At 43.0% G+C, this 13,133-nt stretch overlaps 1 protein-coding gene across 6 annotated transcripts in view; it reads left to right on the top strand.

Moving 5' to 3' along the window:
- LOC142370373 (uncharacterized) overlaps positions 1 to 13,133 on the top strand; it is a 143,860-nt gene that overhangs the window by 75,961 nt on the left and 54,766 nt on the right. For all 6 annotated transcript variants that reach the window (XM_075452914.1, XM_075452915.1, XM_075452918.1 and 3 more), the window contains one exon: positions 6,580 to 8,031. In XM_075452914.1, the coding sequence (XP_075309029.1) occupies positions 6,580 to 8,031 (1,452 nt within the window). The remainder of the gene's footprint in view (positions 1 to 6,579; positions 8,032 to 13,133) is intronic.

Below are 13,133 nucleotides of genomic sequence, written 5' to 3'. Positions count from 1 at the left end.
ATGGGTTCGGGTTCGGTGTTTGTGCTGACTTCCTGTCAGCATGTAGTTATGTGAGAATCTCTCAGTGTGTTTGTCCCACAGAGAGAAGCTACCCGTGTCGCTCTGTCCACTCGCTTCTCTCAGTTCCCTCACCCACCACAGCCTGAAGATCTTTGGCTGAAAATCAGTAGAAAGTTAGAGGAAGAATTTAGAGAGAGAAGGAATTCTGTTGAAACTACATTTGTCAAGACAAGTATGGAAATGCTACATTAGCATTATTAAGGGAACATGGGAAATTGGTAACAAGACACAAGACACTATTTTAACCAATTCCTAAGATATGATGATGGCTTAGCAAATGGAGACTACTGCTACTTCGTTAAGCTTTGCTGCCAGCCGTAAATTGATTGTATGTGCGCGCAAAATCTCTACAAGTTTGTAATGCACAGTGACTCAAGAATGCAGCATCCACCAGCCCCTTCCTAGGTGCAGAGAAAGTACTCCGTCATGGGCCTGAATCACAGCTCAGTGCTGAACAATGCACCATGTTAAACAGAATAATTGAATATCCAACAGGTTGGATCCCTTGCTGACCTAACTGAACTGTGTATTGAACTGCAGTTATGATTTGAACTGAAAATACACTATACTGCCAAAAGTATTGGCTCATCTGCCTTTACACACACATAAACTTAAGTGACATTCTTAATCCAGAGGGTCTAATGTGACGTCGGCCCACCCTTTGCAGCTATAACAGCTTCAGCTCTTCTGGGCAAGCTTTCCACAAGCTTTAGGAGTGTTTATGGGAGTTTTTGACCATTCTTCCAGAAGCACATTTGTGAGGTCAGACACTGATGTTGGACAGAAGGCCTGGCTCGAAGTCTCTGCTCTAATTCATCCCAAAGGTGTTCTATCGGGTTGAGGTCAGGAATCAGTGCAGGCCAGTCAGGTTCTTCCACACCAAACTGGCTCCTCCATGTCTTTATGGAGCTTTCTCTGTGCACTGGTGCGCAGTCATGTTGGAACAGGAAGGGGCCGTCCCCAAACTGTTTCCACAGAGCTGGGAGCATGAAACTGTCCAAAATCTCTTGGTGTGCTGAAGCATTCAGAGTTCCTTTCACTGGAACTAAGGGATCAAGCCCAGCTCCTGAACAACAGCCCCACACCATAATCCCCCCTCCACCAAACTTTACACTCGGCACAATGCAGTCAGACAAGTACCGTTCCCCTGGCAACCGCCAAACCCAGACTCCTCCATCAGATGGCAGATGGAGAAGCGTGATTGGTCCCTCCAGAGAAGGCGTCTCCACTGCTGTAGAGTCCAGTGGCGGCGTGCTTTACACCGCTGCATCCGACGCTTTGCATTGCACTTGGTGATGTATGGCTTGGATGCAGTTGCCATGGAAACCCATTCCATGAAGCTCTCTGCGCACTTTTGAGCTAATCTGAAGGCCACATGAAGGTTGGAGGTCTGCAGCGACTGACTCTGCAGAAAGTTGGCGACCTCTGAGCACTATGAGCCTCAGCATCCTCTGACCCCGCTCTGTCATTTTACCTGGCCCACCACTTCCTGGCTGAGCTGCTGTCGTTCCCAATCTCTTCCACTTTGTTATAACACCACTGACAGCTGACTGTGGAACATTTAGCAGCGAGGAAGTTTCACCACTGGACTTGTTGCACAGGTGGCATCCTATCATGGTACCATGCTGGAACTCACTGAGCTCCTGAGAGCGAAACATTCTTTCACAGATGTTTGTAGAAGCAGTCTGCAGGCTGAGGTGCCTGGATTTATACACCTGTGCTTATGGAAGTGAACAGCTGGATTTAATTATTTGGATGGGTGAGTGAATACTTTTGGCAATATTGTGTCTCTACAACAGTCCAAAACACATTCAATTCAGTTCAGTTTTATTTATGTAACTGTGTCTAACCTGCCGGAGGTGGAGGTGTCCAGGTGTCTCTGTTGCAAACTACCAAGCGAGGTCTGCCTTTGGTGAGAGGGAGTGGGGATCTCTGCATCAGCCGTGTGATTTGCTAGCAGGTGATATTTAAGACTCGACGTGCCCCGCTGATAACTCAATTCACATCGACAGTAACGGCAGATAACTTTGGTCCTGTCGAGAGAACCATCTGGCAGGGGTTTGAAGAGGAACTTGCCTTTCAAAAGACCCTTTTCTTTATACAAGTTAGCTTGCCATCCACAAGATTAAGCTTAATCAGGACTTCCGGAGTGATGGTGGAATGAGTGGCAGCTACTTCTTTCCGTATTCTAATATATTTTATGTTAACCTCCGATGAAAATAGTGTTTGAAAGATCGACCTGAAGATGTCAAACCTGGAGAGTGTGACTGGTCGTCATGTTTTCTTCATGATCTGAAATAACAAAGAAAAACAAATACAGAATAGTTTTTAAAATGAATAAAAATGTTGAAAATGTTTCATTGAGACAAGATAATAGACTGTGTGTAAGAAATGGATGTAGCCCCAGGACACTGGTTTGTGAGCTGAAGCTTTGGAGGCTTCAGCTTTGCATTTGACCATTGCCATTTGTTTGCTATTTTCTTTGGTGAACCAGAAGGGACCAAAGGGAGGAGCGAGAGTGGAATTCTTAGACCTGATTGGACATAATTATGCATCTTTCAAAAGTCAGGACTATATGAAAAATGCATGCAAAACATCGATAAATGGCTATACAAACATTAAATGAGCTTTGCTCATTGGGGCCCTGATACAAATCACAACCAATGTATTCTCAAGGCATTTCAAAGATACAGTCCAATTCAAGCCAATTAGAATCCAATTAATTATTATGGGATGTTTCAGGGTCACCTGAGCCATCCCTCACTATAAGTTTATCAAAAAATTTTAAGCCTGATCTTAAAAGTAGAGAGGGTGTCTGCTTCCTGAAGCCAAACTTGCAGCTGGTTCCACAGAGAGGGGCCTGATAACTGAAGGCTCTGCCTCCCAAACTGGCAGCTGGTTCCACAGAGAGGGGCCTGATAACTGAAGGCTCTGCCTCCCATTCTACTTTTAGAAACTCTGGGAACCACAAATAAACCTGCAGTCTGAGAGCAAAATGCTCTGTTAGGAAAATATCTTATAATGAGATCTTTAAGATATGATGGAGCTCGGTCATTAAGAGCTTTATATGTGAGGAGAAGAATCTTAAATTCTATTCTGAATTTAACAGGGAGCCAATGAAGAGAAGCTAAAACTGGAGAAATATGATCTCTGCTGTTAGTTCTCATCAGAACTCTGGCTGCAGCATTTTGGATCAGCTGGAGGCTTTTCAGAGAATATGTGGGACAGCCCAATAATAAAGAATTACAGTATTCCAATCCTGAGGTAACAAATGCATGGAGCAGTTTTTCTGCATCACTCTGAGACAAGATGTTCCTGATTTTAACAATATTACGAAGGTGAAAGAAGGCAGTCCTAGAAACCTGTTTTATATGCGAGTCAAATGATAAGTTCTGGTCAAAAATAACTCCAAGGTTCCTCACTGTAGAACTAGAAGCCAAGGAAATACCATCTAGAGTAACTATATAGCTAGACAATTTCTCCCTGAAGCGCTCAGGTCCAAAGATAACGACTTCAGTTTTGTCTGAATTTAGAAGCAGACAGTTCTGAGTCATCCAGGTCTTTATGTCTTTAAGACATGCTTGTAGTCTGACCAACCTATTGGGTTAATCTGGTTTTATAGATAAGTACAACTGGGTATCATCAGCATAGCAATGGAAATATATGCCATGCTGTCTAATAATGTTACCTAATGGAAGCATGTATAAAGTGAAAAGAATCGGTCCAAGCACAGAACCCTGAGGAACTCCATGACTTACTCTGGTGTGTGAGGAAGATTCTTCATTTACAAGAACAAACTGAAATCTATCAGATAAATATGACTTAAACCAGCCTAATGCAGTTCCTTTAATCCCAATAACATGTTCAAGTCTCTTTAATAAGATACTGTGATCGACCGTATCAAATGCAGCACTGAGATCCAACAGGACAAGCACAGACACAAGTCCGCTATCAGAGGCTAAGAGGAGATCATTGGTAACTTAGAATAGATATTCTGAATGAGGATATCAACTAAGAAAAAAGAGGAACTCAAGTCAACTTTTATTATCAATACTGCCATATGTACAGGGGATACAGAGAATTGAAATAGTGTTTCCCTCTTATCCTGGGTGCAAACAGCAATAAACATGAAATAAAATTTAAAGTAGAAGATAAAAAAATATATACAAGCTAAAACATATGAGAAAAGGCAAATCTGTATAAACATGACATATGGCAGTATAAACTGAATTAACAGTAAAGACAGTGAGCAACAGTACAAACAGTAAGCTATGTACATTCAGTGTACAATAATTGACTGTACACAGTGCAATTTGGTTTACAAGAGTTTTTAGAGTTTGTGAAGTGGCTGGTGCCATTTGGTTTCTGTATGGGGGGATCAGTGTCCAGAGTTTGTGGGGGCAGGGGGCAGAGAGGGAAGGGGGGGCAGTGTTGGGAGGGTACCCAGCACTGTTTATGGTCAGTGGAGGGTGATGGGTGGGGGCTCTCCGGAAGTCGACAACAATCTCCTTTGTCTTCTCTACATAAAGAGAGAGATTGTTGTCTCTGCACCACGCAGCCAGTTGGCTCACCTCCTCCTTGTAGTTTGACTCATCGTTGTTGTTGATGAGCCCAACACACTAGTGTCATCTGCAAACTTGATGAAGAGGTTGTTATTGTGTGTTGGTGTGCAGTCGTGGGTCAGCAGGGTGAAAAGTAGGGGGCTGAGCACGCATCCTTGGGGAGCCCTATGTTCAGTGTGATGGTGCAGGATACCTTGCTGCCGACCCGGACTGCCTGTGGTCTTCCGGTCAGGGTGAGGTGAACAGTGAGGTGTTCAGTCCTAGACAGTCCAGTTTTTGTATCGGCTGCCAAAGGATGATCGTGTTGAAAGCTGAACTAAAGTCTAAGAACAGCATGAGCATGACTTTCCCAAAATGGTCCTTTGTGATATGAATATCCACCTTGACAGTCCTAACTCTTCAGATTTTCTGACATTAATGCACTCATTTGAGCTACAACAAATAGGTTGACAGTCCTACCGAGCGGATTGGACAAAGGGGGAAGGCTTTGCATACTGATACATGGCTATAGAACTATCGATAAAGACATGGGATGTCAAAAATGATAATATTCTTTCACTATTCACCAGCCCAAGTACAAGACTTTCTTTCAATTTACTGTGTAATAGCATTTGAGTAAAGCATCACTGGAAAGTAGATGGACTGAAGCTACATTACATGCTACTCTTTTGTTATTTAACCGTACAACTTCTAAACTATAAAGTAACTATAGTTGATGAACATCACCACAGTGAGACTGCTGCCTCAGCCTGATGACGTTGGCGAGCACGGCATTTCAATAAATCTGGTCCATTCAGCTGATGGGATTTTCTGCCTCTCCCTATTACAGCATACACAGTATATGGGGCACAGATCTGGTATGGCTTTACTTGTTTGAGCTATGGCCCTCCAGAGAGCCACTGTACTGTATTGTATGAAGCCTGACATGTGCTCTAATTTAGCTGTTCTGTTTTAGTGTGTGGGTGTGGAACAAAAATCTGAGACAAACTGGGCCAAAGTAGAAAGAGCAACTCCGCCTCAGTGGGCAATTTCTTATCCAGTCTTGTTGGTTCTCGTCTACTTTACATTGCTCTCCTCTTACCTTTTACCTTGAAGAATACAGTCTCACTGCTTTTCTTTATAATTTCTCCCTAAGCCTGAAATCGTGTTATGAAATGTCCCCGGTTTTGTTACAAAAATGCTCCCTGTTATTGAAATTCTTTCTGGAGATAATGAAGACTTTTTTTTGCTTTAGTTTATCTTTTAAGTGTCTAATCTAAATTTTGGACACTGCACTATATGCATTACATACAGTTAAAGTTTACAGTTTCACACCTGACTCTCACTCTGTGTTGTGATTTTAGATAGAGCTCTTTTGATGGCCATAGTTTCAGTGTGATTATGCACTGTGTAGTACAACCTGAGGTTCCTGTAAAAAAAGGCGGAAGGGGAGGAAGCACAGACAGGTTTAAACCTGAATTGTATTAATTGATCAATAAAGGAGGACAGAAGATAACCACACAGAGTAAACTAAAGGCAGTAATATAGGGTGCTGGGTGCTTCTTAAATCAACAAAAATAGCCATGGCAAAAAGAGACTGAACTAGTATTTTTTAAATGTATCTTTTAATTCCGAACAAGGAAGAAAATCATGAAAAATCAAAAAAGTAAAGTGGGAAAGTAGCACCCTAAAATCTAAAATTGTGAATTAGCAGTATGTGTGGCCAAGCGTCAAAGGGCATCTTGATTTGATCACTATGGCAGCTTTGCTTTTTCGCCAATATGTGTGCTTTCATTTAGACTGTAGTGATCAACCCAATATTTATTCTATTTCCTCCTTGTTGTGTTGTTCTTGCCCCTTTGTCATATGCTCTGTAGTTTCTCTGTGGCCATTTAGTCAAGACGTAGGGAATCCATTCATATACACATATCCACCATCGCCACCAACTTTAAACTCTTCCCTTTTCACCCACAACAAGGTCCCTTCAGCTGTTCGTCAACAGACCCACCATTCACTCCAAGTGTCTCCATGATGTTTGCTAAACAAGCTGGCCATCTTGCTGCCAGTCCTGAGGACCTGCATGACAGTTGGCCTAACCGTGAGAGTGCCGCCTATGCCGGTGGAGATGAAAGAGATGTTGATGGATCAGACCGAAAACAGAAGAAGAAGAAGAAAAGGCGGCAGAAAGATGAGGGATCTTATGAACTTGAGAGCAGGGAGCCACCAGAGATACAAGCACTGGGAGAAGGCGCTCCCCCGGCAGAGGACTTCTATCATAGGATTGGCCCAAGGAGGGATAGAGGAGAAGTTGGCTGGGAGGAGCAGCTTGGAAAGAGTGGAGGCCGGGGGAAGAGGGGTAAAAACAGAAAAAAGATTCCAGAGGAGTGGGCAGTGATGGCAGAACCGTTTGTTCCCTCATCTGCTGCAACCTCTCAAATTACAGAGGAAGTGATTATGGATCTGGAGAGTTTAGCTCATGCAAACCTGGAGCCCTCCTTAGCAAGCATGGACACCAGCCAAAAGGATGTCAACCTAGAAGAAGGCTTGGTTCATGCCCCTCTGGCCCAGGAAGTGTGCCCCCCAGCAGCTACTGCTATGAGCCCACTCGTCCTGAACAGTGATCTGAAAGCTACAGCGGCTCCATTCACAATGCCAACAACCACCAGCATATCAGTTGGCTCCTTTCCACAGGCTTCACCCTCTGCTGATCAGTTCAATCTTTTGATGGACACTGAAAATGCCAGCCTGGGCCACAGCAGCCAGGCCTTTTGTCCAACTTTCTCACCAGAGAATAAAGCAGCAGGTGGTGACATGGTGGATAGCGGGATGTTTGACAGCAGCACATCCTTCCAAGAACCTTACGTGGAAGGCATGCCAGAGGCAGACACCTCAGCTTTCAGCCCTGCCTCTCAGACGAGCCTGGGCATTTCCCCGATAGATGAAGTGTTGTCTTCAGCTCCACCCCTGTCACCCTCTGATGCTTCGTGGCTCCTGAACAATTCCCACATGAGCAGCAAAAGTGAGCCATTTGACTTAAGTGACTTGAGCACTTCAGATCATCCTTTACCCTTAGGTCTGTCCTTCGATACACCCAGCCCAACACCTCTCCGTTCTCCCAAAACCACTGCACAAGAATTCCAACCCAAGGAGCATAAAGATGCTAAATCAACCCCCAATCAATCCAAGAAGTCACGATCTTCATCTTCATCTTCTTCATCATCATCATCTATTAAGAGTCCAACCTCCCTGGAAGCTAAGAAGTTCTCTCCTCAGGCATCCCCTGTCACCACCCCCTCCTCCCCAACACCAGTCAACCCTCTTGGGGCTCCAGGATCTGGTCTTAATCCTGCTGCTAAGCCTTTCTTTCCCAGCTTTGCTGATCCCATGGAAGAACCAGCTGTGGTCCCTCAAGTTGTGCCCATCATGGAAGGTTGGTTGCAGTCAGCCCTGACCACAGTAGATAGACATAGAGCAACTCAAAGCTACAGATGAATGGTTGCTATGCATGATGCTTTCACCCAGCTTCAGTAGTTGAAGTATTAGACAGTACTGATTGCTTGTGTGTCTTTTACTCACGTTTTAGATTTAGAATTGGACTCATTTGTACTGTTCCCTGTTTGGACACGTTTACAATCTTGGCTGATGCTAATTGGCTTGTCAAACTTTGGCTGTTTGTGAGTGACTAATGTATTGACTCACGTGTTGACCAACTGGGGCTTTGAATTACTTTGACCTTAATCTGTGAGTATCCTTATTTCCAATGATGCCCTCATAATTAACCCTGTTGCTGTTGACAGGTGTGCTACCACTAATCAATCACAGACTTTTCCTTCTTAGTGACACCTGTAGACACCTTCACCACATTAAATTGGTTTTCTTCTTTTTTCCTTGACCAAGCGTGTGTTAACCCTATAATCATGTTCCTCTGCATCCAGGGGTGTGGTGTCCCTCTGACCTCTCTTCAATGTCAAATTAACTCTCGCTTTCCTCTCTGCTCCAGCTGTCTGTATCTTTACATCTACTGGAAAGTATGTTCCAGGAAAATGCTTGATTGTTTTTTGTCCAACAATGCTGTTGTGCATCAGCACATCCTGGTGTGTCTCCTGTAGAGCTTTTGAAATGGTAATTTTTTCTGTTTTATTTTCCATGTTCTGACGTCTGCCTTGGCTGCTCGTCCACCATAGGTGAGTCCTATTTTAATTAATCCTGTAGATTTTCTAGAGTTTTGTTTTGTCCATTATTTTTGAAGCAAGACACTGTGACAATGACCTAATGTTTAAAAGACTGACATTCTTCATTAAGACAACTGTTGCCTGGAACAGCATTTAGGGGCAGTACAAGCATAAACATCAAGTCACTTTTTAAGTCTTACCAATAGTGATTAGCTTTGGGTTGGGGAAAAAAAAACAACTTCTGACTTTACAAATGACAAAAAACAGTGTGATCTAAACAAGAACCTTAGAAGCACCGAGATCTAGAAAAGCTTGAGCATAATAAACATGTCTCCTTTCGAGTTTAGAGGGTTGTTGTTTGACAGCCGGCCCCTTTGGGAGCACAGCTACCTGCAAACAAAAGAATTATAGTGGTTTATCATCTCGCCTAGGAATATTTTGGAATCCCCTTGGAGGAATTGCCAGAGAGAGAAATGTATTTTTTGAATACTTTGTTGTGCTAATGGAGCAAGTAGAACTTAAGTAGATTACAGTAGAGTACACTTTATGGCATATTAGCCTGAGATGAAAGCTCTGAAGCTGTTCCTCCTCCATGTGAGCAGGATTTCCTTCATGCAGAATTGTTTATTTGAATGAATCCAATAACAATTTAAACATGAAATGATAACCATAACCATAACATGCTCTGATCACCATGAGTAAATGTGCTTGTTGAGAAGTTTATTGAGAAGCAAACGTAACCCTTCCTGTCTCTGGCCCCCATTGGTGGCCGTAGCCACGTCTGAAGCAGCCTGAACCTGGCTGTCAGGTGGGCTTGATCAGACCCTCCCCATCTTTTCATGACAACAGGAAGGTTTTTTAGATTTTTGGGCCACTTTCTATATGTATATATATGTATACATGAATCAGTTCTGTGCTTAAAGCAGTGCTGATTGATACTTTTTAGTTGTTGTTTTTTTTAATTCGCCGTTTTGTTGAGACATTTGTTTCCCAGATGGCTGTTAACTGTGTGTTCACACACACACTGTGTGTGTGTTTCTGTTTTCTGCTAATGTTGCCGTATACAAGATATGTGAGACATTTGAATGTGTGCGCAAGGAAGAAAAGCTAAACACAGTGCAGCTGGCTCTGCTTTTTCTGTGTAATTAGACAGTGTCAGGGTGCGCTTTTGTCATCAACAGTGGTGTTTAAGCTTTGTACAAAAGACAAGAGGTCATGTGGCACACAATAAAGAGCAAAAAGAATCTTTGGAGGCTTACAGATGGAGGGAGTATAGTACATGAGCTCATAAACAAGTAAGGGTTAACTGAGAGGAGGATAAAGATCTTTTAGTAACATTTACATCTTATTTAAAAAGTCCCAGCAAAGACTGATTTAGTGTCAGAATAGATTTTTTTTTTACACTAAATTTTTTCTGTCTGTTTATCGCTTACTCGCCGGGCTGTGAATATACCAGATCAACACACACATTTACTGTCATAGGTTCATGCATGTGGTAGACTAACATCCTTTCACCAGATTTGAATTCATTCATGCTACTTGTCTCTGCTAACCATCAGATTTATTTCCATCCATCCATTTTCTATACCCGCTTAATCCGTCGTTCGGGTCGCGGGAGCCTATCCCAGGTGTCATCGGCCGAGAGGCGGGGTGCCCCCTGGACAGGCTGCCAGTCCATCACAGGGCCACACAGAGACAAACCAGACAAACAACCCCACACACACTCACACTCACTCCGGGGGACAATTTAGAGACACCAGTTAACCTAACATGCATGTTTTTGGACAGTGGGAGGAAGCCGGAGTACCGGAGAGAACCCACGCATTCTAGGGCTGAGCAATTTTAGCGATACTGCGATATATATCGATATTTCGTTTCCTGATAAAGTAGACACCGACACGCACACACACACACACACACACACACACACACACACAGACAGAGTCACCAAAGCTATTTAAGGACGCAAATCCTCAAAAGGCAGGCAGGCATGAATGTACTATCTCAGCAGTCTGTTTTTACCACATAGTGTTTACCACTCTGTTGTTTCAGACGGTAGTCCAGGAGGGGCATTTCAACAGTATGAGATGGGGTTAGCTAATGCCTTTTGACAGCTTTGGGGGAGGCGTCAGGATTTTGCCTCATTGGCGCCATTTTTGGTTGCTTTTCAGAAGGTTCCCCAAGAACTGATTGTCAGCCCATACAGCGATGGCTCCGGGCCAGCTGTGTGAGCTGTTCTTTAGAGTTAATACATTCTGATACTGACATTTAAAAAGGAAGTTGTCTCAGACCACACAATCCCACTTAAAAAAAGAAAAAGAAAACTATGAACATTTGCCTTTGATATATGATGTGCCCTTTTAAAACTTTTCCTTTTTTGAAAAAGGCTTCATTTCAGGTTTAGTGGAACCACTTAATGCACTGAGCTTTGCTTAGGCAGCGGGGAAACTAGAAAGTAGGTCTGCTCTCCGTTCTATATATATATATATCACTGCCCTGACCAGTTTAATCCATAAAGTCTTTGCAGGGAAAGATGAATGTTCTCGTGCATTGTACCTTTGTATTATTAGAGATAGGACAGACAGCTGAGCTCCATAGGTTTTAAGTGTGTCACAGAACAAGCAGGTAGGTTGTTACCTTTATTTAATAATATGTGTTTAGATGGAGCTGGCTCTTTTTTTTTAACTCTCTAAGATGCTTAGATGAAAGCATTTAGAAAGAGAGGAGGCCCTGCTGTTGACCTGACAGGCAGATGTTGGCAGGGCTGACAGATCTGAGGCAGAGGATTCTCTGGAAAAACACAAGAATGGAGGACAATCAGTAGGGAAATAGAGAAGTGACGGACGGCATGTTCACATAATAGCTACCAATGTGGAAGAAAAACCAACAGTATCCACATAAATGCATATTCCTCCATACAAAGTACAAGGACTGAAAACTGTCACATGCTGGTTCCTGAAGATTTTTGCTGCATTACAGACAGGAACATCCTGGGACCTTTTAATTCCACTTCAGGTCAAATTTAGATGGTTTCTCTGCTCTCATCATGCTTCCTTCTAACAGTGGTCAGTCTCCTTTATGCAGAAGCTGTTGCTTTCCAACCTTCAGCTAGTTCAGTCCTTCAGCTCAAGTTTAATGTTGAATTCACACAGCCATGAAATTAGCATGCAGGCTCCCGTCTTGTTAGAACCCAGAATGTACCAAAATTAGATGCTGACGAAGAATCCAACTCTGTGATATGGAGAGGAAATAGCATTAAGGCCCATCATGTAAAGGCTGTGGTAAATGTACTGCCAGAGAAGGCAGCTGGAGCTGCTTAAGATGGCTTGTGTGCTTCACTTTCTCACTTTTTGTTGCCTGAAGTTAACCAAACCAAAGGCTCATTGTTCCTCAGAGCTTTTAGTCCTTTAATCCATTTAGGCCTAAAACGCCTGGAAAAGAATGCCTGTAAAACCTATGGGCGATTTCAGAAAGACCCCCTAAAACCTGAAGTTTTTCTGGAAATTCAAAAATTGTGTCAACTCCTACTAAATGATTGATTTCTCAGCCTCTGTAGCAGATAGAAACAAAATTCAAAAAGTATTTGAGAGCTTACACCTGTGGCTTTCTTTGGAAATTGAGTTTATTTACATACACCTTCACGAAAATAGAAAATGTAAAAAGTAAAGTGCAGGAACAGCGCTATTTTCAATTAGAAAACAGTAATAAAATAAAATTCAATTTTATATTTAAATTATTTATTTATCTATTTATCTATTTATTTTATCGCCAGTAATCTCTTCGTACTGGCAGCACAAGGAGTCCCATGCCCATACACATTCCAATAAACGTTTTCATCTCCGGCACAGTTACGTGTGACCACCTTGCCATCTTTGCTCGAGCTGGAGTCTGAAGTACCTGCTCACTGTATCTATTCTTCTCGGAAACGAGATGCGCCCAAAGCTCCTCAGTAAAAATATGATTAAATGCCTGCAATGGTGTGGCATCTGCAGGTAAACCGACTTTCCCCCCTGGTGTGGGGTTGAAATCTCTCCGTCGATTACGGTGGTAATTGTCAGTCTTCCACTCACATTCAAACCCTTCAAAATCATCCTCGCCGTTATCGTCATCTTCAAACATATGTGCTAGCCATAAATCTCCATCAATTGGGTCAGCACGTTCATCAGCATCATCAAAGCCAAGAAACTCCTCACAATCGCTCCCGTCTGAAAAAGACGTGTACGCTTTCCCGGCCTTAAAGGTAGAATAACGCAACAGCGCCCCCGGCTTTAAAGGTAGAAATGCGGCAATGCTTTCCCGGCCTAAATGGGTTAATCTGTTAGCAGCCAGTGCATAAGAGATTCAGTTAGGTTTTTATACA

Source organism: Odontesthes bonariensis, chromosome 20 (assembly GCF_027942865.1).
Source record: "Odontesthes bonariensis isolate fOdoBon6 chromosome 20, fOdoBon6.hap1, whole genome shotgun sequence".
Lineage (NCBI taxonomy): Eukaryota > Metazoa > Chordata > Actinopteri > Atheriniformes > Atherinopsidae > Odontesthes > Odontesthes bonariensis.
The sequence above is the reverse complement of the archived record's forward strand: the minus strand, read 5'-3'. Positions and strand labels throughout refer to the sequence as shown.